This window comes from Ptychodera flava, chromosome 13 (assembly GCF_041260155.1).
Source record: "Ptychodera flava strain L36383 chromosome 13, AS_Pfla_20210202, whole genome shotgun sequence".
NCBI classification, from domain to species: Eukaryota; Metazoa; Hemichordata; class Enteropneusta; family Ptychoderidae; genus Ptychodera; species Ptychodera flava.
This window is the reverse complement of record NC_091940.1, coordinates 21,927,276-21,951,274: the sequence shown is the minus strand read 5'-3', so window position 1 is coordinate 21,951,274 and position 23,999 is coordinate 21,927,276. Positions and strand designations below refer to the sequence as shown.

At 38.5% G+C, this 23,999-nt stretch overlaps 1 protein-coding gene across 1 annotated transcript; it reads right to left on the bottom strand.

Moving 5' to 3' along the window:
* Window positions 1-960: 960 nt before the first annotated feature.
* LOC139148715 (polycystin-1-like protein 3) lies at window positions 961-6,093 on the bottom strand. The gene is made up of 4 exons (XM_070720191.1): window positions 5,970-6,093; window positions 4,334-4,562; window positions 4,072-4,163; window positions 961-2,333 (listed from the first exon to the last, which is right to left on the bottom strand). Exons 1-4 carry the CDS (start codon window positions 6,066-6,068, stop codon window positions 2,256-2,258), a joined length of 498 nt encoding a protein of 165 aa, XP_070576292.1. The 5' UTR covers window positions 6,069-6,093; the 3' UTR covers window positions 961-2,255.
* Window positions 6,094-23,999: the final 17,906 nt, after the last annotated feature.

Below are 23,999 nucleotides of genomic sequence, written 5' to 3'. Positions count from 1 at the left end.
ATTCGTCTTAAGGCATATAAAGTTATGAGGGATGTGTAATAACATACAAATAACATGTACATAATATTATTCCATTTTCCTCCATTTTCTTGAAATCTATTTTTGTAAAATGAGAGTGGCTTCCTACAAACACAAATAAAGATGGAAAAGAACTGGAAAGTAAACCCGGATGGCAAATCCGTAATATGGCATTTTCAAATCTATAACAAGAAACTGGTTGGTGGGTTTGTATGTATATGTGTATCAGTATATATATATATATACATATATCTATCTATGCATCAATATATATATATATATATATATATATATATATATATACACACACACACACACACATATATATATATATATATATATATATATATATATATATATATATGTTTATATGTATGTGTGCATCAGTGAATCAATGTGACCTTGTATGCATCTATTTAACTATTTATGAGCTCTTGCATACATTTCTGTGAACATACGTATTATTTTATGTATTCGTCTATCGGCATATTTAGTGAGGAGCTATCAAACACACACCATTTTCTTGAAATCTATTTTGTAAAGTGAAATTTGCTTCGTGCACAGCAAAATGCAATTTATGAAACTGATTCACTGAAAAGAGCTGGAAAGTAAAACCAAATCTGCAATAAGGCATTTTGAAATCACAAAAATTCCAAAAAAAAATTCAAAATTACATAACGAAAGTACTGTAATACAGATTATAAAGTCGTTTTGAAAAATATAACAGCAAAAACATACATATGTATATGTTTATGTGGCAGTCTATCGGTATATTGAATAATGAGCAATTAGGAAATCACATTGGTGTATAGTGACGCAAAATTGTACATCAATTTCTTGAAATATATTTCAATGAAATACATTTTGCTCCTTACACACAAGTTTAATTCTTATAACAATTTAACAGAACGATAGATAAAACCCAAGTAAATATATAGTTTGTGTTCATGATATTTTTACGCACGGCCTCGTTTTCTACTGGTTATACATTACAAAATTATTCGTTCGTCTGAATCTTTTTTAGTAAAAGTTCAAATCTTTTTTATGTCACTTTGAACAACATCATGGGAGTAGAGTTAACATGTAATATATTAAATATTTCATGTTGTAACAACAATTACATAACGATAGGATATTGTTTTATAATATTATAGTCAAACAACACGAAACTATTCGTCTGCATGTCATGAAAGCACGTCTTCGAAAGATAGTGATTTTTGTACTCGCAATCTTAAAGTGCTAGTTCATCACCTGATCGGCGGGAAATTTAATGAAAGTGGTCGATTAGAAAACATTTTCCCGTTGTCTCATATCGAAGGATTCTCATTGGCCATGTGTCATCTGCAAAAGTCCCGATATACAGTGGCCACGTTATCAATGATGTATCTAGAAAAATGTATATTCTCTTAAAATCAGTTGAAAATTACACAAAATGAACAATATTGGGAAACAATAATTTCTTCTTTCACTAAGTGTATCTTTCCAGATAATAATGATTCTTAAAAGCGATTATCAACCATTTCTATCTAGTAATCTCACACAGTTACCGTACGAACAGTAATTGCTCTGACATTTGCTGCAGGAAACCTAATGTATCAGTTACAGAAACTACTTAGCATAGCTGTGCATATCCTTGTTCGTAAGTGTATTTCCTCTGAATGACCTACGTGACCCACAGAAAACCCTATCTACAAGATCAATGTTTTATATATTCAATGTAGTAGCTGAAGATACCGTGAACATCGTAAACCTGTGATTCAGTTTAGCATATAAAACTTTATAAACACGATCTGATCAGTTTAAATCTCTAAAGACGAGATGATTTTTTTTCCTGTAGACGTACCAGTCAAATAAATATACTCAATTTCTTAACACAAGTATCCGGGAGACTGTAGTCGGCTTTTGAAAGGCGATTTTTTTCAATTTGTTATCCTGGACATTATATTTGTACCGTTTATCGAGAGCTAGCTCACCAGTTGAAGTCGAGGCAAGCTTATTTGTGTAGTATCAAACAGTGTATCTACCCTTGAAGTTAGCTACTGTAATTGTCTGTTTTGAGTAATTATATATTTTTTTCGCTATGTCGCTATAGCATTGTTTAATTATCTCCCTTCTTGTTCTTTACTGTCTATAGTTAGACTGTTTGTTTTCATTTCTATATTTTTGTCGCTGTTGCTATGCATTTCCTGTTCTATTGTTCTGTCTCTCTCTCTTGCTCACCTTTTGTCATCTGAATTCTAAATAGTTTTGATATTGAACGTGGTCAGATGGTTGCAGAGACACAGAGTTGACGTCATATTGGATGTCGATGATACCTAATATTCAAGGAAAATAACAATAAAAGAGGATTGACCATTAATGCATTGGAGGGTTGGTCAAAGAATTGAGAATACGTCTTGGCAGCAAACATCTCACTTTAAAAATGAACACGAAAATTTTCGGGGCGATTTTTTGGTTGGGTAGAATTACCTGGAACATGGTGGAAAACGGAAAATGGAATCCGGAACAAAAGGTTAAACTTGTATCCTTCTTGTAGCAAGAAGTTCCTAGCGATAGATGAGTTTGAGAATAAAACTACTGATTCGGTAAATCCTGCACAGAAAGAGCTTCAGGTATCACATTTCCTGCATCTGCATCTACTCATACTTCCTTGGTCAATCAAGGTGGTAGCTTAGGCGAAAGTGAGAGTGCATAAACCGAAAAAAACAGCGCAGCAGACAGTTCAGTATAGATCGCTACAATCGTAATTGCAAGTCATCACCGTACGTCAATTATAAACGTCAAGATGAAATCCCGACACACCGTCATTGGCTGTGACCGACTCTACTGCCCAACCCATATCAGCGACTATCTTTACCGATGAGTGGTTCCCACTGGCAGCTAATATTCCGAAAAAACCTCCACCAACGTATCCACAAACGTCCGTTCTCGTTTTAAAGTTAAATTGTGTTCAGTTCCATAGACCATATCTGTGTTTAGCGTCAGTTGTTTTTTTTTCCCAAAAAGACAGAAAATCCTAGCTTAAGTTTCTGAGTTGGATAAATTCATTGATAGCCTTGAAATTAAACTTTTTTCAGATTTTTGGTTCAAGACATGGAAATCTTTGCCTAACCCATCAATGGAGAAGTCAACAACGTGTTCATTGAAAAAAGTAACAGGGCCTGGTGCCGGTAACGCCAGCTCAACTTTTCAGGAAAAAAATTCCATGATATTTGCTACATTGTCTATGTGTTTTGTCGGTAAAAACTTCAGTGGCTGCATTTACCTTGAAGCTTGTTGCACGCCACAAGAGAGAGTTCACGCAGACTTTATTTTCGCTGTATCTGTGCGTGCGCAACTTTTAGATGCTAGAAAATCCGTCCCCTGTTTTAATACTATATTTTCCGAAAGCTCAGACACTGTGATCTTGAAAGTATGCATGTCATCAGTTTTTCGTGCGCGGTCCAAATTGGGACTGATGTCGCCGGATTTGTCTATGGACCTAAGCGGGGCTGTGGTGGGACGACGTATGATGCCGGGAAACACAGCATCGTACGTAGGGCTAACAGCTGTGTAATATGTTGATACGTCGGAAAACACAGAAGCGAGTGTTTTCAAATTTCCCCGATTACAAGATTTGACTTTTTAAGGCGCCATGTCACATATTCCGGATTTCATTTTCCATTTTCCATATTCCATGTTTCCGGTAATTCCACCCAAAGGATGTTTTTTTGGAGGGGGTGGTTGGTGTTAGGTTGAAGTATTCATACTCTCCCCACTTCAAAAATGTTATCAAATCGTCTATGGCTGCGAATTGTAATGGTCAAATTCTGAAGAGTCTCTTTCAACATCTAATGGTGTGCGCCAGAAAAGATATTTAAAGTTTTGCATATAATAGTCCGTATGTCTTAGAATACGCTCGCCGGTTGTTAACATATTATTAGTACACTACAAAGAATAAATGCGTGAATGTTAATGAAAACCCTTAACCTGGCATATACGATCAGGCTAGTCAATAAGCAACCACTGGTTTCATTTAAGTTTCGCCGCATTTTCTTATTAAGAGTCACATACCTTGCAACCCCGTCTGTCCCAGGTAGTGGTATTCTTGTCCAGATAGGTGCAAACAGTTTGCTTGACACTCATTGAGAAGTTGGCTCTTTGGTCTACAAAGGGAAAATAGTGAGTGAAAAGTAAGATATGGCAAAAGACTGCAAACGGATTCACCACCAGTTTCTTAGTAGTCAAATGGATGCGCATTGCTCTGCAATCAAATCAATTTCACTTGAGATGAACATTTGTTGCTATAAGAAAAATGGTGACAAGTTCAACTTACTTCCAGGAACAGCAAAGGTCAGATAGTATTCTCCTGTCATCAGAAAGTAGTCCTCTGGGATGAAAATGCTTGAATAGTCTCCATGAAAGTTTATATCGACAGAAAACAGGTAACCACGATAGTTTTCGGAATACTGGAATACATCATTAAAGATGTACGCATTGCAATTCCAAAACACAGATTCATTGCTCACTAACATGATAATTGTTGCATGGAAAAGCCGCGACACCTGCAAAAGAATGATAAACAGGCACATAAATCAGGAATGATTATGTTTAGCAATTGTGGCGGCATTTTGCCCGTTCATTTTGATAGAAACAGAAATGATTATGTAGTACAATTCAAGAGAATCTTGGCCAATCCAAAATACCATGTTCGATTGTAAAATAGTCAACACTATTCATTAAACGGTATGTGTCGTTAGGTATTGACCGATAAGTCAACACTATGCATTAAACGGTATGTGTCGTCAGGTATTGACCGATATTTTTGTTTAAAACTGAAAAATTATCCTAAGGCCTATACCTTTTTCACTTTTGCATTTATGTATTTTTCACGCATTGATAGATTCATTTACTTTGTCGTGAAACAACAGTTACAGGTAATAGGGTCATAAAATTGTCAAATATACTTATTTGCATAAAAACGAAAACACAATTGCAAGGTCACCTTTAAAAGGAAATCATAGAAAACTCAGATAAGTCAGAAAATGTGATGGAGTATTAGAAAAAAGCCAGGAGAGAGGTGGAAATTATATGACTCTCCCATGAACATACATCTAAAAAAGGAGTTGGTAAAGAGGTCACCGAAAACATCCAAACTTATTAAACTGTCGAAATGTTCAGTAGTATTTGTATTTTAAGTATAATTATGTGTGTGTGTGTGTGTGTGTGTGTGTGTGTGTATAAAACAATGGGAATATTGTTACATTTTCGAGCTTCAAGCCGTCAATCGGGAAATATCAGCCACCTTTTGCCTTCTTATAGTGCTCAAAATATGGTGACCCTTTTTTTTTACCCTTAAGTGCTTGTGCGAAAAATTGCGATTCCCAAACACTTTATTTCTGTCCTGTCCCTAAGCTAACGGTGAATAGATGCAGAGATTTTAAATGAATTTTGTCTGAACTTGTTCACCTCCGCATCAAATAGCTTTGATCGGGACCCAATAAGCGATCAACATTCTACATAAGCTCTCACAATGGACACATACAGTAGTTTAAAGATTAAGGAACAATTAGAACGAATATAATGTTTTTTTTTTTATAAATCAACAATTTGATATACGCTTGTCTCAGCAAAATTAGTTTACATACGGTGAAAATACGGAAGTAAGATGCCGTCCAAGTTTTATGTATTAAATATACATTTACATTGCGTATCGAAAGTAGCAGTAATGTGGGGTCGTTTTAAAAAGATATTTAGGAATAACGTGGGTTTGCACGTTCATTAGACCACTCGGGCTATGATAAGAATAATAAGCCTTATAGATGTTACTTCAGAAACGACTATCAATGGCAAAGTGACATTGATAGGAAGAAACATGGACGTAGACATACATACCCCAAGCAAGTCTTAAGATGCTGAAGGGAAAAAAGAAAAATGACGGAAATGTGAAAGTACTACATGCATACACTTACGTTGAAAGTGAAACCAAAATATGTGACATTATCATCTTCAAGATATAAACCTTCGATCATTGAGTGTGTTTCTGGTCCAGGGGGATTAATAGCAAACATGATGCCAATATCTTCGTCTGTGTCTTTCACTAAAACAACCAAAGAAATCAATTGTGAGCATCGTAAATGAGGAATAAGGTAAGAACAATACAAGTTAACATAATATCAAATATAACTGTTTATTCATAAATTCTGACAACCTCTGCGATAAGTGCAACAGCCTACTGAAAGATAATATAAATGTTGTTTCGATGCTGAAGGAAAAGAAACAGGTGTATGATGTTCAGGTTTAGTGACCTCGGTGGTAACATGACAACTGACCCTGATAATTGTATCTGGATAATTGCTCCTGAACGACTATTTTGTCACGAAATAAGGGAACATGCTCATATTGAAACATATTGAATCTGCAGTTTTCATGTACCATAAAAAGTTCATTTCAACTGCACTTTTAAACCGTGTGGTTTACAAACACTTTATGTCAAATGCAAGAAATCAGAGTATACATTTTGGCATTTTACAGTATACCATTTTGTTGTAATCTACATGATCAATCAAGTTCTCTGTCTTATACGTCAAGAAGTAAATTAAAAAGCAAGTATGAAATGTACTTGTATAATTTACACTTCCAAATCAAAAGAAACATCCGAACCATAAAGTCAATGACTATCCATTAACAATAGTTTATCTGATGGTGACACTTTCCAGTATGTTACAGCGTCACGCTATTTTGATATACATTATCACCTATGGCATTATCACCTCCATACATCCATTCATGATCGTTCCAGATGGGCTATTTTGAATTACCACAAAATTGTGTCGGCAGCAATTTGTCTCTACCATTTTGTCGCCGTTTCAGACCTAAAGTGATCGGTAGCCTTCACACACAACTAGCGATTCAACATCGGTAGCGACTGTTTCAGAAAACAGTTACTGCAAGTTTTTTGCACCGTTAGCGACAAATCAGAACGGAATTTGTACAATTGTTTAAGGCGGAGTTGTCGTAAAACTATAATCCATAACGTGACTAAAGCAAATGGCGTCTTGAGAAAAAGCTGGAGAGTTATTAATAAAGGCCAAGTAATCTTTCGTTTACCATAACATACTATCTACTCTAAGAAGGAAGAAAACGCAACAACATGTCCACAGTCAAATGTATTTGTAATTGATTATCACGAGCAACTTGTTATTAAAAAATAACTGCCGAAACGCTGAATTGTTAGAAAATACTTTAAACCGGAATTTGTATTGAGAACGGTCATGTGAAAGGAATCGGTATTTACCTTCGACTTCGTTGCCTCTCCTGTCCGTAAAGGACAATGACAGTACGTCATTCACGGAAACATCACCTTTACTCCATCTCTTCAAATGAATTACCTGAGAAAGACATTGAAATCCGTTTTAAAACCATCAAATCCATTGTGTGGCTGCTCACTTGGCCAAAGTATTTACTTATATTTTTGTCAAGGACAAACACACGATGAATTTGAATAAGAACTTACTGGGCACCTCTGCCTAGAAATCTATCTCTAAATATTCTTTAAGCTTACGGTGTATTTTAAACGCCTCCGTGCTTGCAGATTGTTATATTGCCATTAATCATGGAAGTGGGAAAACAGGTTAAAGCTTTTTTATTATTCTTGAAACTGCACTCATATTACATGGAATATAAGAAGTTACAAAAGTAAGGAATTTTATCTCCTGCAAACGTTCATACAGCGCCGCCTGTGGCGGGGGTCAAGAGGTCATCGTGTGGGCTTGTACCATCCTCTTTTGCCCCGAGACGTCCTCCAGGCAAATCTGCCATTTCGGCAGCTGGACCTCATCTGAACTTTAACAACGCGTGTTTGTGAGGGGTACCAGCGGAGGTAACTTTCTCGGAGGACATCGTACGTGAGAGACGTATCACCAGATTTTGTATTTTCGACATCGGTACAAACGATCTCTGCAGTGTGCATGATTCACCAGGGGCTATTGCTCACAGGATTATTTTATTCATGCAGAATCTCCATCGGCATTTCAACGTTTTAGTATCATCATTAGTTGTAAGCTAAGTTTTGCGTCGTGCCCGGGGCTCGTGTACAGAAAATATCCGGGACTTCAATGCACGTGTAGACGCCCTGTACAACAACTTGAGGGAGGCTTTGGCGGGAAATCCCTTTGTGTTTTTCTGGTCACATGTCGGGTTATGGCGGTCATCGCTACTAGTATTCTACAGTGACGGGGTACACTTTAACGCGCCGGGTATGCGCCGGGATTATCGGAGTGTACGAGGTGCTTTACTTCGCGCTTGTCGAGCATTGGCATGTTTTTAATTTTTTTTAAAGTTTTAGCTGTGGTCGAAGTGTCGACAGAGTGGCATCAAACAAGGACATGGGAATCATGTGTGTGAATCTTGCTACATACTACTCCCAACGCGGCTTGTTGCTGTGCTTACAGCCCATTACAGGTCCCCAATGTCGGTTGTTGCTGTTTTTACAGCTTGTTCATTTTCCACTTCGGTGGAATGTCAGCTGCTCTTGTAGCGCTGTTGTTTTTTTTTCCCACATTGTTGGATTCAGCTGTGTTCTTCAGCTTGTTTTTCCCTCAACTGTAGGGCCCCTTCATTGTTTGGACCGGCTGGGCATGCAACTTTGACATTTTGGCTGCGGAAGGGGTAAATATATTTTCAGGGCAGCATCCCTGAGTGGATTCTCCATGCCTTGTATCTTGCTACCACTCAGCCAGAGCTTTTCTTTTCCTCATCACCTGTAGTCGTGCACATGTCCAATTGAGGGAGCGTTGCAATTTCAGTTTTCTGTCTTAGATTTGCAGTAGTTTAGCATGTGACCAGCTGTCGTAAGTTTGGAACGGTTTGGTTTATTGTAAACTATTCAGTGCAACTCAGGTAATTTCCTTTTGCTGCCTAGTTTTCCTTTTCTTAGCTCATAGCCATGGCTTGAAGCAAAAAGGTAGCACAGAAGAAGGCAGCTAGCTCCAGTGCCTCAAGTAAAAAGAGCAGTTACAGGTATGGTTGCTGCCGATGGTAGTTGTCTTCAGCAGCAGACAGTTAACAGCATCATTGTCATCAGCTTCTACAACAGTGGCAAGGGCTTCAACTCAGCTTCTTCACAGTCATAACAGCCTACTTGAGATACCACAGCATCAACAACAGGCACATCTGCAGAACACTATCCATAACACGGTCCTTTTAATCAAAAGGCAGATGTAGAGTCACGCTGACATCACTCCATGTCGGTAACAATTACCTTATCCACAAATGGGGCTAAAGTAAGTATATGATACCTGTTTTCACCTACAGGTAAAAACAGTTTGATAAGGCAAATGACGTATGCACTTCTTTTGGAGCATTTATATGCTGTCAGTCTGAGGGATTCTACGCGAAGTAATTTCTGTCAGTTCAAATTTATGTGTGCAGTAGTAGTAGAGATATCATAAATTCGCGGTGGACTTCATGTCCGCGAGAGACTTGTCGCCCAACATTGGGTTACAACTAGTGTGCTTTTTCATTACCATTACTAGTTATGTGTTCAAGATCAGCCAGTTCACATTTGTCAAGATTGTACTTCATAAATTTGTCAAGATTTTTACTTCATAAAGTTTGCTTGCTGTACATTTCATTGCTGTGGTCGAACTTTTGCTGCAACAAAGTGGCGTCAGACTGAGTCATGCGAATTATGTTTGGCAGCCCTGCTTATTGCTTCCCATTAAGCTGGATTTTGCTGGGCTTACAGCCCATTACAGGTTCTCAATGTGGGGTGTTGCTGTGTTTACAGCATTTTCACTTTTTCCCTTTGTGGAATTTAGTGTGTTTTTCAGCTGGGTTTTCCCCTCATGGTTGGATTCGGCTGTGCTGGTCCACTATGTTGGGTGTTGCTGTATGTTCAGGTTTCGCATTTTTCCCTTGTGGAATTTCCCTCATTTTTGGATTTGGCTGTGCTGGTCCAATATGTAGGGTGTTGGTGTGGGTACAGCGTCTTCCCTTTGTGGAATTTGCTTCCCAGCTGTGTTTTTCCCCCATATTGTTGGATCGGCTGGGTCAGCAGCAGTGTCATTTTATCCGCTTGTCATATGTGGGAGGCAGTGTCAGCATGTTACTGCCCGGGCTCCTTTAATGGCTTTTCCATGTTTGATTCTGTCTGCCACTCAACCTATTAGCTATGTAATAGGTATAATGCAACCACATTATTGAGACTCTGTCGAATTCTTTTTCTGCCTAGTTCTCCCTTTGTTTTCACCAACAGGCATGGCTCATGGAAAACAAAACTGTACAAAAAGAAGAAGGCAGCTAACCTCATTGCCACTCAGCATATTCAAATCCTGCATCAGACACTAGGGCTACAAGGCAACAATAAACAACATCAACTTTACAAAATGGACATCTAATTTTGTTTTCAGTTATTCTTTAGGATATATAAGTTTATCCTCTCTAGATCAATATGAAGTGGTATTATTGTACATAAGACTTCAAAGTTATAGTAATGGCTCATCTATCTTGCTATGTCTTGCACATATATTTACAAAGGCAAGCCTTCCAATAACCAATCAGAGGTTTCAGATGTTTGGAATCAACTTGCCAGTTGAAGACCCAGATTTAGTACAGCAACTGTGCGCCGTGCGTGGTACAGAGTCAAATGTTGTAAGTCAGCTTCCCCTTTCAAGTAGAGTCAATTTATCGGGAAATCAGCTGTGTTTTCTGGTTTGGCAGTGTGACAATTTTTTAACCTTCCTTTATCAATATGAGTGCATTACTGCTACTTTAAAAACAGGCTCTCCAGCAATCATCCAGAGGTTCTGGACGTATGAAGTCTATTTGCCTAAATGGCCGTTGGGTACAATCAGTTAAGTTGTGGAACAAGTATATATATAGGTCATCAGTTTAAGGCCAAGTTTAGCATTATAGTAACTGTTCGCAGGGGCTGCGGTAAGTTGTGCCATTCTGGCTTATTATCTGATGTCCCGAAAAATGTTCAAGTGACAACATATCAGGAGCAAGTATGCTTTGTAGGGTGGGGAGGAAGCTGGTTAGAAATATGTTTAGAAAGTACAGGAAGTTTTTAGGTTCACACTATGCGCTTCCTGCAGACTAGCAGATTCCATTTCACATTGCTAACAATTTTTTTTGCTATCTTTGCATTCCACGCATTGTGATTCCATATGATTGACTAGGGTTTTTCAGAGAGAATTTTTCCCTCCAAAAGGTTTTTTTTTAATATTTGTTTTTTAGAGCAAGTCTCTCTTAGGTTTGTGTTTAGCCACAGAAGGAAATACAGTTACTCAATTCGAGTTTTGTTCCTTTTTTCCCAAAGTAGTAATAAATAAGAAGAGGGGGGTCAACCAGACTCGTTTCCCAAGGTAGTAATACGAAGAGGGGGTCAACAAGACTCGTTTGTAGATAAAGTACAAAACGTAGTTTACAGACTTTACAATTGTTATGGATTTACCTCTATTGCTGCAATAAAACGGAAGGTAGTAGCGTAGCCAAGCACATTATATAAGTAGGATGGCTAAGTTATTGCTACTTGAACACTGGTGCTGTGCCAGTAAAAATTTTGCATATATCTGTGAAACATGCATGAGTCACAGTTCATTTGCCAGTTTCTCAACACGGCACGGTCAACGTAGCAATCAAGACAAGTCACTGTTCGCAGGGGCTGCAGTGACGTGGACTTTCTTCTTGTGGGGCCGACACAAGGTGTGTCTTGTGGCGTGTTTGGGCCCCACAAGATTGGGGCAAGATTAAATGAGTTACCTATGTAGGTGAATTCTTTGTTAGACTGTTAATTGGTCACCCATTTTGTGGCCCACTTTATGTATTTCACAGTTATCAGCATGTTAATCATTGTAAGGAAATTTGTTTGTGTGTCAGTTTATTGTCACCAATTTTGTGGCCTAATTGATGTATCTCATCTTTGCAACTTTAATTTTATCACTAGTGTAAGTAGGTTAGTTATTGTAAGGTCACACGTTTTGTATTATGTTTGCGTGTCATCAATTAGTGGCCTGTTTGATGTATTTTACAGTACCAGTTTCTCATTAAATGGTCACCCATTTGGTGGCCCACTTCTCCCACAAAGACATGAGTTGGGTATTCCTTAATTTTGCTGGTGTTGTAGCTGGCCGGGGCACAGCATCACTACCAGTGAGGTGGGGCCTTGTCCAGCATTGACAGCGTTTGCGGGCGATAAATATATTTATTACACCTCACTCATTCAGCATGCATTGTCATTGGTTAAACACGACTCATGTGACATGTAAATGTATACAAATATTGACTGGTCATGAGGGCAACAGCATACGTCTGTACCCCGAGGGACTGTGAGTCACCCCAAAAAACAGACTGTTTCCCTCGGCCTACGGCCTCGGGAAACAGTCTGTTTTTGGGGGTGACTAACAGGCCTGAAGGGTTAAAGATGTATGCTGTTGCCCTCATGGCCAGTCAATATGTGTTTTGTAACACATCTCATCCGTAGCCATGCATAAGAACGTACTATACACAAAACTTGTCTCATGTAGGCCTATGATGTAATATGTTGGAGTGGTTCAGCCACGGTAAGAAAATATAAATTTTTTACTATAACCCAACGGGATTCGAACCCCCACACACTCATGGCAACATCGCCTAGCTGATAGGCCTCACACAAAACCAGTCGGCCACTGCTTCCAACCCAAAAGAGTTGGTCACAGCACAGGCGTGCTGTTTTCTGGGTAGTTTTTATAAGTGTAGTTTATTCTACGTTTCGACGTTCTCTTCCGTAGCCTAATCACCAAGGTAAGAAACAGAATTATCCGGCCTGCCAAGAAAACTGCACGTTCTAGTCGAAAAATAAACACAAATCCTTCATTGAGTTACCTAGTTAGATGTGGAAGGATCTCGGCTGTCCAAAAAACACACTCATGTCACGATAAAATGAGAACTTCAGGAGAAATCTGCCGTGTTTTGACAAACTAGGCATTTCTGGCGTCCAACGTTGTAATAACGCAACTCATATCATAATTGTACGCCGTCCGCATCGCTGATTGGTCCGTGAGCAACGCCATCAACGGCATCAGACTGAGATGCACCACTTTCTATGTGCAGACACCGTCCATTATGTTAATGAGTTGCGTTATTACAACGGTGGCCATCAGAAACGCCGATGTTGTCAAAACGCGGCAGATTTCTTTGAAAGTTTTCATTTTATCGTGACATGAGTGTGTTTTTTGGACAGCCGAGATCCTTCCGCATCTAACTAGGTAACTCAATGAAGGATTTGTGTTTATTTTTCGACTAGAACGTGCAGTTTTCTTGGCAGGCCGGATAATTCTGTTTCTTACCTTGGTGATTAGGCTACGGAAGAGAACGTCGAAACGTAGAATAAACTACACTTATAAAAACTACCCAGAAAACAGCACGCCTGTGGTCACAGTAACCGACTTAGATGTTGCAATTCTGTGCGCGACCAAACAACACGGTGTACGTGGAGCAGACGACACACAGACACAGTACACACACAGACACAGTACACACACATATAGTAATCGGAAAAGCACGAAGCTTTTTTACTGAGCTATCAGACAGACTCGGGGACAAGTAAATATCCACCAGCAATACTGTCCACTCAGGTTAAAGAATATAAATATTTTACTATAACCCAAACGGGATTCGAACCCCCACACACTCATGGCAACATCGCCTAGCTGATAGGCCTCACACAAAACCAGTCGGCCACTGCTTCCAACCCAAAAGAGTTGGTCACAGTAACCGACTTAGATGTTGCAACTCTGTGCGCGACCGAACAACACGGTGTGCGTGGAGCAGACGAGACACAGACACAGTACACACACAGACACAGTACACACACATATAGTAATCGGAAAAGCACGAAGCTTTTTTACTGAGCTATCAGACAGACTCGGGGACAAGTAAATATCCACCAGCAATACTGTCCACTCAGGTTAAAGAATATAAATATTTTACTATAACCCAAACGGGATTCGAACCCCCACACACTCATGGCAACATCGCCTAGCTGATAGGCCTCACACAAAACCAGTCGGCCACTGCTTCCAACCCAAAAGAGTTGGTCACAGTAACCGACTTAGATGTTGCAACTCTGTGCGCGACCGAACAACACGGTGTGCGTGGAGCAGACGAGACACAGACACAGTACACACACAGACACAGTACACACACATATAGTAATCGGAAAAGCACAAAGCTTTTTTAATGAGCTATCAGACAGACTCGGGGAGAAGTAAATATCCACCAGCAATACTGTCCACTCAGGTTAAAGAATATAAATATTTTACTATAACCCAAACGGGATTCGAACCCCCACACACTCATGGCAACATCGCCTAGCTGATAGGCCTCACACAAAACCAGTCGGCCACTGCTTCCAACCCAAAAGAGTTGGTCACAGTAACCGACTTAGATGTTGCAATTCTGTGCGCGACCGAACAACACGGTGTGCATGGAGCAGACGACACACAGACACAGTACACACACAGACACAGTACACACACATATAGTAATCGGAAAAGCAAGAAGCTTTTTTACTGAGCTATCAGACAGACTCGGGGACAAGTAAATATCCACCAGCAATACTGTCCACTCAGGTTAAAGAATATAAAACGTTTTTCCTAACAGGATCGCAATACTTCTGCAAAACGTTCAATGCACCTTTGATTATAGTTTTCGTCCGTTTCGTGTCCTTGTTGGAAACCAAAGCATTCAATTCTTCTTCAAAAAGTAAGATAAACCAAAAAAATTCTCGACTATCGTTTCGATCGGCCGCAGACGACATCTTTGTTTACATTCCGGTCTGCGCACGCGTCAATGTCGTTTTTGACGTCAGCGGGCATCATTGTTCGGAACTGATGCCTGGCAGGCAACAGTTCCAACAAATGATGCCTGATGACGTCGTTTACGTGGATCAGCACAAAAAGAATGCATCCCATGTGACTATCAACTGGCGAATTAGAATACAGACTGCTGATGAGGTGTGTTACAAAACGTGATGATGCCCTCTACGAACGTGATGATGCCCTCTGCATTTGATATAACATGGATGACGTCATTTAACTTACTGCGCATCCTTTCTGCGCTTAACAAATTGTCGTTCGCTTGTACTTGCAGTCGGCAACTGTGGCTGCGAAACGTCATACAGAGCTGTCACCGGCACAGTTAGATGATATTTTGATGCAAGTAAACAGCAAACGAACGAAAATGGCAACAAGGAATGCAATTTCTGTGTTCAGCGACTATGCAAGCAACAAATTCGGATACGCCATCGAGGAGATCGGCACAAACGTCAGCGGCAATCCTAGATTCGGCACTGACAACATTTTACGCTGAGGTCCGGACTCATAAAGGCGAACTGTACTCGAAGAAATCTTTGTGCTTTTGAGTCTTTGCATGTTTGCTTGTTCGGTGTAATAAAAATAATAACACATGAGAGCTAGGGCAATATCACGATTTATTGCCTGCCCAAGGGATAGTGGTCATGATCGAAATATTGATGATGTCCGAGCCGTAGGCGAGGGCATCATCAGTATTTCGATCATGACCACCAGCCCGAGGGTCTATAGATAGATAGATAGATAGATAGATAGATAGACAGATATATTTATATATATATATTCCGAACAAGTGTGGGTGCGCCACAAAAGAGTGATTCCACATGTAGAGGCAGTATCCCTCCGAGTCGTAGCCATGGAAGATACGGCAGCGACACTTGGCATTATACTATTTACCACATGCATAGATCGATGTTTCCGTGAATAAACATTTCAGGCATGTTTCACGCTATCGCTTAGAAAACTATATAATGGTGACTATTTGAAAATAATAAATGCGCTCGTGTTATGCAATCATGGCTTTGTCACAGCTAACTTGACCGCTGTACGTATATGTCAAGATTTACTTCAATGTTGAAGCTTGTCTTATGGATAATAGCATCTCTCGTTCTGTTTTTTTGTCTGTACAAATCAAGCAGACACGTGATTTATAATGCAAGTTAATTATTTTGTAATGTACTATAACGTCAATGTGGGTGAAAATTCATTCATAAAATGACTGGACGTGCAAGTGGGACGTCGCGACAAATTACACCAAGTCGCAGATAGCAAGAACAGATTGTTATTTTTCGTAAACACACCACACTGCATTGATGATTAACTAACAATTTTATTACGAATAGACGGCAGTCTGCACACAGCTAACAATAACAACTGAATGATTGAAAAGTGCAAGAACAAACACTGCTAAGCCTGTGTGCCGTTTGCAGAGGAGGAGCTGATAGGCTAAGAATAATTTGGAGGGAAACAAATTGACAGCTGATAGTTATCAGGGAGCCTGAAGATAGCAGTGTGGAAAGCTCAAAAAACACATCTGTGTTAAAAATATAGATATCACTTGTCAATAGTCGAACGTCATTCAAAGAATTCTGCTTTGCAAACTTTGTATACAAATAATCAAGCTTGTAGAAAGATAGTGAAGAATGGTGTTAGGATCAAATTCAAAAATCCTTTACACAAGCAAAGAGGGTCTCGGCGAAGCTCAGACGACGGAAGTTAAACAACGAGGTACAATTCAGGAAACTTGATGCACAATATGCACGCACAATGCAGTAAATTGCATTTTCAAATGTAGTGAAAATCTTGTGAACTACAACTTTTGGAGGATTAAACGGCATTTCTTCGGATATGTCTCATGTCCGGAGAAGTATCGTCGTCGCTGTCAGACATGAATAACGCTCGTCGCTTCCTCGACTCGACTCGTTGACTGCAGTGGCAGCCTTGGTGGTGATGTTGAACTTGCATCCCGCGAATGTTGCTTCAGAAAACAACCGTGACGTGCTGCTGCAGCGGTCACTGTACTCTTGTCTTCTATGCTTATGTTGTTGGGGGACATCGACAGAAAGTATTTTGACGAGTTAGGCAACACAAAATGTCGGCAACAAACGTTACTTATTAAAATGTCAGTGTTGAAAAAATTAAACGCAAAAACACAAAACGAAGCAAAAACACAAATTTATAAAATTTCTAGTATTCGTGGTATTTTGTATTAAACACATATTTCATACGCGATATTTTCCTATGCTGCATTAGGCCAAAGTAAGTAAATTCTTTGTTTTGCATCCGCGCGCGTAGGATTTTAGAGCTTTTTTAAAAAAAGAAACTTTTCTTTTAAAATTTCGCCGTTATCAAAATCCTGACATAAGGTCAAGGGACTTTCTTTTATAAGTACATGTACTGCAAATTTAACAAATATGCCCTACAAACTGAAATGATAGCGAACGTGTATAACAGTCTTTCACACAAACAGGAAAGTGAACTTTAGGCGCGAGAAGGGTACATAAATTATGACCATGAGATAGATAAAAATGTGAACACAATCAAATAAAAATATTTGAATACAATAAGAAAACGCTATAAAAAGCTTAAAAAATGCGAACGAAACAAAAAATGCAATCACAATATAATAAAAATGCAATAAAGTGAAAGAATGAAATAAAAATGTAAACATGATATAATAAAAATGCAACTAAAATGAAATTAAATAAAACTAAAAACGTAATGAAATAAAAATGCAAACAACATGAAAAAATGAAATAAAAATGTGAACATAATATGATAAAAATGCAAACAAAATGAGAAAACGAAATAAACATGTAAACATGTAATTGAAATGCAAACAAAATGAAAAAATGAAATAGAAATGTAAACATAATTTTAAAAATGCAGACAAAATGAAAGAATACCATAAAAATGTAGAGATAATATAATAAAAATGCAAATAAAATACATTTGATTAAAAATGTAAACACATCCACAAACAAACATGGACAGACTCGCAACGGGTATTGTTTAAGCCGTGAAACAGTTACGTAACCCATCCATGTTCGCCTCGCCTCAGGTTGCTCTCGCCTTCGGTAATTTTTGGATTTTCGCCAATTGTTAAGCGGAAGTATGTTCGGCAAAATTTGTGTTGTTGTTGTCGTGTGGTGCTGAGTTGAATTGACGTGCTGGCGAAAACGGGAGTATTTTGAGCTTCAGGAAAGTGAGTTTTACCGTTTTAAATATTCCTCTCATATTTCTATGAATATATAATGAGTGTGTTTGAACCAAATTTGAAAGTCTTTTATCGATACTGTCTGGTTTTACTGAATGGTTTACGGTCAGTCATACCGTCTTTTACATGTGCGTCAAGGAAGGACATGTTTATGAAACTGCTGGCGTGTTATGTTTTGATTGGCGTGAAGCAGTGTTTCTGGCCTGAGAGCTCACAAAGTAACTATGGTTGCTACGCGACTGATGCCATCTCGTCGTATTTTTCGCATAATCTCGTTCAATTATCAACCACAAACAAAGCCTCCAAAAAGTTTAACACCTTTGAAGCTCATTTTAATATGAAAAGCCAATTGTCTACTGAGACGACCATGGAACAAAAGGCATGTCGCATTTCCAGTCTGCCTATATTTGTCTGTGACACAACAAAAAAATTACATCAAAATGAAATTAGGTTAACACAAGTGTTTTGGCACTAATCTCGCCTCATAGTTTCAGCGCGCTAGCGCCTGACAGGCATAGTATAATAACCAAAGTTATTGAATATTTTCAAATATATTAATGAAGGAAAGGCAACAACAAGATCAAAACAATAGCTCTTATTCTAGGTGTCATGGCTTTCAAAATATCAGAGGCTGATGATCTTGGCGAGCCCGAAAAGTTCCCGTCAATAGCACCCACTGACCAAGACTACGTACCCGGCTACAACGGGCCGCTACCGGTCTCCGTCGGTGTCAACTTGTGAATCACGATGTCGGTCGACAATGTATACGTCTTAGGGACTTTGATGTTTTCATTGATATATATCTCGCCCGTACATACCTCCAAATTTTGTCACTTGACAGAAACTATGTTCTGTTGTCTGAGTCAACTTTCGATAATATACATCTACAGCTGCACTTCAGAGTTCAGGCTACAGCTGACAGCTTATATCTTCGCTACAGTGCTACGCTGCAGGTTCAATTCCGATCGAGAATTTACGGAATTTCCGATGTGATGAAGGAAATTTGTCGTTGTTGTTCGTCGAATGACTTGATGCTTTGTACCTTCTATTTCGATTTTCCGAAGACCATATGATTTCGTCAGTTTAAATTACGCTGCGGTGTTGGTTTTTGGGTTTATCGCCAGGCACGACGTCAACATTAACCCGTACGACTGGAGCCGCGACGTTACTGAGCCATTAAAACGATCGACAGCACCCCCATTCGATTCCTGGGAATATCTAAAGCCCCAGCGACTCGACATTTCATTTAATATGCCTTCCATGTCTCTATATCTGAGTTTATTGCGTCATGATTTTGTATAAATGTCATCGTACAGCCAGGGAAACATGTTTCGCGATTGTCGTCACTTTGTATGAGATGAGAGAGTGTCTTTCCTTGCACAAATGACATGTGGAAAATTCTTAACAAGCGCACTACACATACTTCTCAGTGCATTGTACATACCATAAAGGACAAAAAATAGACAAAGTTATCAGAATTGACCATAAAAAAGGCAAAGATTCAAAAGCATAAATCAAGAAAATCAACTTAGTAAAACAACTCAGATTTGACTTAAAATTTGAAATGATGTGTCCAATAAAACCGAGTCCAATAGAATAAAATATAGAATTGAGTAGTCCCTGTAAAAACATAGATGGACCTATGAATAGTACTTAGTAAAAAGATGTGTCTTTAATACATGTTTAAAACAGTCAATAGTTTGAGCAGGACGAATTTCAAGCGGCAAAGAATTCCATAAATCAGGTGCACACACAGAAAAGGCTCTTTGACCGTACGCTTTATTAAACTTCCCTCGTGGTGGCACTAACGGTACGGAGTTCAATGATCGCAGGTCTCTTGATGGGACATACATTTCGGTCAACTCTTTCAAGTAAAGTGGTGCGATTCCATAAACAACTTTCAAGGTAAGTAGCAAAACTTTAAATATAATGCGAGCCTCTATTGGAAGCCAATACAGATCAGTTAAAACTGGAGTGATGTGACAAAATCTACGTGTACGGCTAACGAGGCGAGCTGCAGCGTTGTTCTTTGTGGACACCATAGAGTAGACTATTACAATAGTCCAATCGGGAAGTAACAAACGCGTGGATTAATTTCTCTGTGGTTGCTTTATCCAGTAAATTACGTATCTTGCTAATCCTAGATAATGAAAAATAACCATTCCTGCAGATCTGACTTATATGATTTGACATGGAGCCATCACTACTGAGAGAAACACCTAAATTCCGAACGGAGAGAGAAGGAATGGTGTTGATTTCACCTACTCTCAGGCTGGTCAGTGGTATAGTATCTGATTTAAGGCGCAATGAGAAGTGGACGACCTCTGTCTTGTAATCGTTGAGAACTACCAAGTTACATTTCATCCATCCGCGAATTTCGTCAACACATGTCTCAGCATTGACTTTCACGTCATTTGGATTGTTACAGACAACATAGATTTGCATATAATCCGCATACATCATATAATCAAGATCGTGAGCAATAATTACGTCTTCTAATGGAGCCGTGTACAAGGTGAAGAGGATTGGTCCTAACAATGAACCTTGCGGGACACCAAACTTCATAGGTAAATTCGACGGTGTTGAAGAGCCTACCTTAACGTGTTGATTGCGATTTAACAAATACGACTAGAACCAAGACAAAGCTGTGCTAGTAATGCCAAAACGAAATTCAATACTATGTAGAAGCACCTCGTGATCGATGGTGTCAAATGCGGCAGATAAATCTAGCATGATGAGCAGAACATCCTTTTTCTCATTCAGGGCCAGTATGATGTCATTGTGGACACGCACAAGAGCAGTCTCAGTACTGTGGTTAGCACGATATGCGCTTTGACATTTGGTAAACAAATTAAATTTGCTTAGATGTTTAATTGCGAAGCTACAATCCGCTCAAGGATTTTAGATAAAAATGACAAATTTGATACGGGTCTGTAATTTTTAAGGATGTTCTTGTCCAAATCAGGTTTCTTAAGCAGTGGTCTGATGATGGCCGATTTGAAATGACTGGGAACTATGCCGGTAGAAAGTGACGCATTTAACAAAATGGCCACGAAAGGTGCGAAAGCATTGATATGATCTTTGATATAGTTTGCCGGCAGTGGGTCAAGGTCGCATGTATTTTGAAGACGCTTGCTTAACCAAAGATGTTACTTCATCTGTTGAAACAGAATTAAAGTTAGTACATGTGTGGATTGGTAGGATGTCATCACGATCAATGCAAGGAGTTTGAGTGCCAAGGCCCTCACGAAGTTTCAACACCTTACTATCAAAGAAGTCGATGAATTTTGTTAGAATTTCTGTCACGGGAATGTTACTTGGAAGGACGATAGAATTGGTTGTTCTAGTGTCAGACAACTCAGCAATGATCTTATATAATCCCTTGGTGTCAGCCTCTTGTATTCGATTCCGATTATAGCTCGCTTTAATCTCATCACAAGGACAGAAGTATTCATATCACTTTGCAATGAATATTTGAGAATCGATTTCGAGTTTTGTGCGGCGCCATTTTCTCTCTAACTGTCGCAGCTGTTTTCTTAATGGCCAAAGTTCTTCAGAAAACCATGGGACGCGTCTCTTCTCAATCATGACTTTTTCAGAGACTGGAGCAACACTATCCAAAACAGTTGTGACACCAACATGGAAAAATTCAGAGAGGGTTTCAACACCGACATTTCGTGGAAAACCTTTCACAGAGCTGTTGGACACGCATCCTCGTACATGCAGACCCAAAATCTCAATGATTTGGTTTGAAGAATGGGACAGATAAAGAGTTTAGAAGAGTTAAGTATAACGATTTATCAAGAGGAAAAAGAAATTTCTTTCTTATGTATTTTCAGTTCCGTCCGAAATCGTTCTTTGTACTTTGTATATTTCACATTTACCGGTCTTACGGGTATTATGTGTTGTTTTTTAGTCACAGTAAGACAATAGGACCAAATATGTCCGGTCGTCGATGGGGTAGGAAATTTTGCTAATAAAAAAAGTCATTTTCCACAGCCCTATTCAGTTGATGGCTACTTTGGTGCTTTTTTACCATTCCTTTCATCTAGAATGTCATTAATAAGTATTTGGAATTAGCACATAATTACAACCAGAATGAACCCTTGAAGTTGTCAGCTTCACTCTTACGGTAACTGAGTGGTAATTCTGTTTCGAAATTCTGGCCCTGACGGCTACTTGGTTTCATCTATATATGGTAATATTATTTCAATTTTACTCCTATGAACCCAGTATAGCCTAATTGACATCGTACAATTATATGGTTCTACCGTGTGCAAGACAAGTAAATCACGAAAGTAAAATTCAGGAAGAAGGGAGGCAAAGTTTTCGTCTCTAATCCTTTAACTGACGGACGAGGAAGAATATACTGTTAAACGCTGGACGCATATCGACTAAAACTTTAAGGAGTTAAACAGGTTGTTCGGTTATTGATTCAAAATCCGTCTATTCTACACTGTAAAGTTAAGTGTTAAAGGATAGAACACCAATTAAACGCCTTTTTGTAACACTTTTTGAACGCCTCTAGACGTTCAGAAATTTAACACTACGTGTTCAACCAACGTTCAATTTTTGAACACACGTGTGCAGATTTTGAACGCTACGTGTTCATCAGACATTATATTGAACGCCATGTGTTCCATATCTGAACACACGTTGCACAGGAAATGTGTTCAAAAAATTTAACGCTTTTACGCGTTCAAAGGGCTGTAACACTTTTTGAACGCATGGACGCCGTTCAACGATAAGTGTGTTAAAGGCTAGAACACATGATGCGCGCTTGTTGAACACCTTTAATTTGGGGCGTTCACGGGGTGTTCAAGCCTTGAAATAACATTACAGACCATTGATATCCAGTAAAATTATTTATTCTAAAAATACACGAAACTTTTCTAGAATGAAATACAATAATTTACTTTAAAATGGGCTAATAAACATCGCAACTTTGTATGTTAAGTTTGTCAGAGGAAAAAACCAACAGTGTTAACACCTTCCTATCAAAAACATAAGCAATAAAAATCACCATATTGTGGATTACGTTTTATGTTCATACTTGTTTAAAATGTACAAAAATCATCTGAAAAAGCTCAAAATTTGGCATACTTATTGTATTGAAAAGTGCATACCCCATTTTTGTAAGATGGTTTCTTAAAGACATTTCCTCTTGTATAGACAATTGTAAATTTTGAAGAAAAAAGGAGTTAGTCAAGTAAGATGGTTTCTTAAAGACATTTCCTCTTGTATAGACAATTGTAAATTTAGAAGAAAAAAGGAGTTAGTCAAGGCTTCTCTAGAGCACATGGTATATATGGTATATCCACACTAAAGTAAACACAACATGTTAAGTTGTCAAAGTGTCACAGTAAGGCACAACATGCAGAAAGTGGGGAAAGTGGGTCCTTGGCAGGGTAAAACCTATTTCCTTGTCCAACAAAGTCCTTCATAAACAAAAAAGTTTGTTTGTTTGTAATATCTTTAAATAAACCCTGAAATAAATTGGTGACATTTCAAAAATATACTTCTCAGAAATTTAAAACATATTCATAAAGACCTTTCGAATTCTGGTGTACCCTGCTATTAATTTTTATACAATTTTTTTTTACCAAAAATGGTAAAAATCACCCTTAAAATGAAAAAAATGTACATTTTATCATAACTTGAATATATCACATTCTGGTAATCCCTAATGTCTTAAAAATGTGTGAAATGTCTTTAATGTCCTAAAAATACAAAGTTGCAAATTTCTGCATAATGTGAACAATCTGAAAAAGACTATCAGTAGAGATCTATGTCTTAAATATCAAAGCTGTCCGATTAGCAGTTTTGAAAAAGATTTTTTAAAGATTTTTTTGACCAAAAATGACTAAACTTGCCATGAAATATAAAAAATTGAATATTTCATCACAACTAGCACAAATTTGACTAAGGTC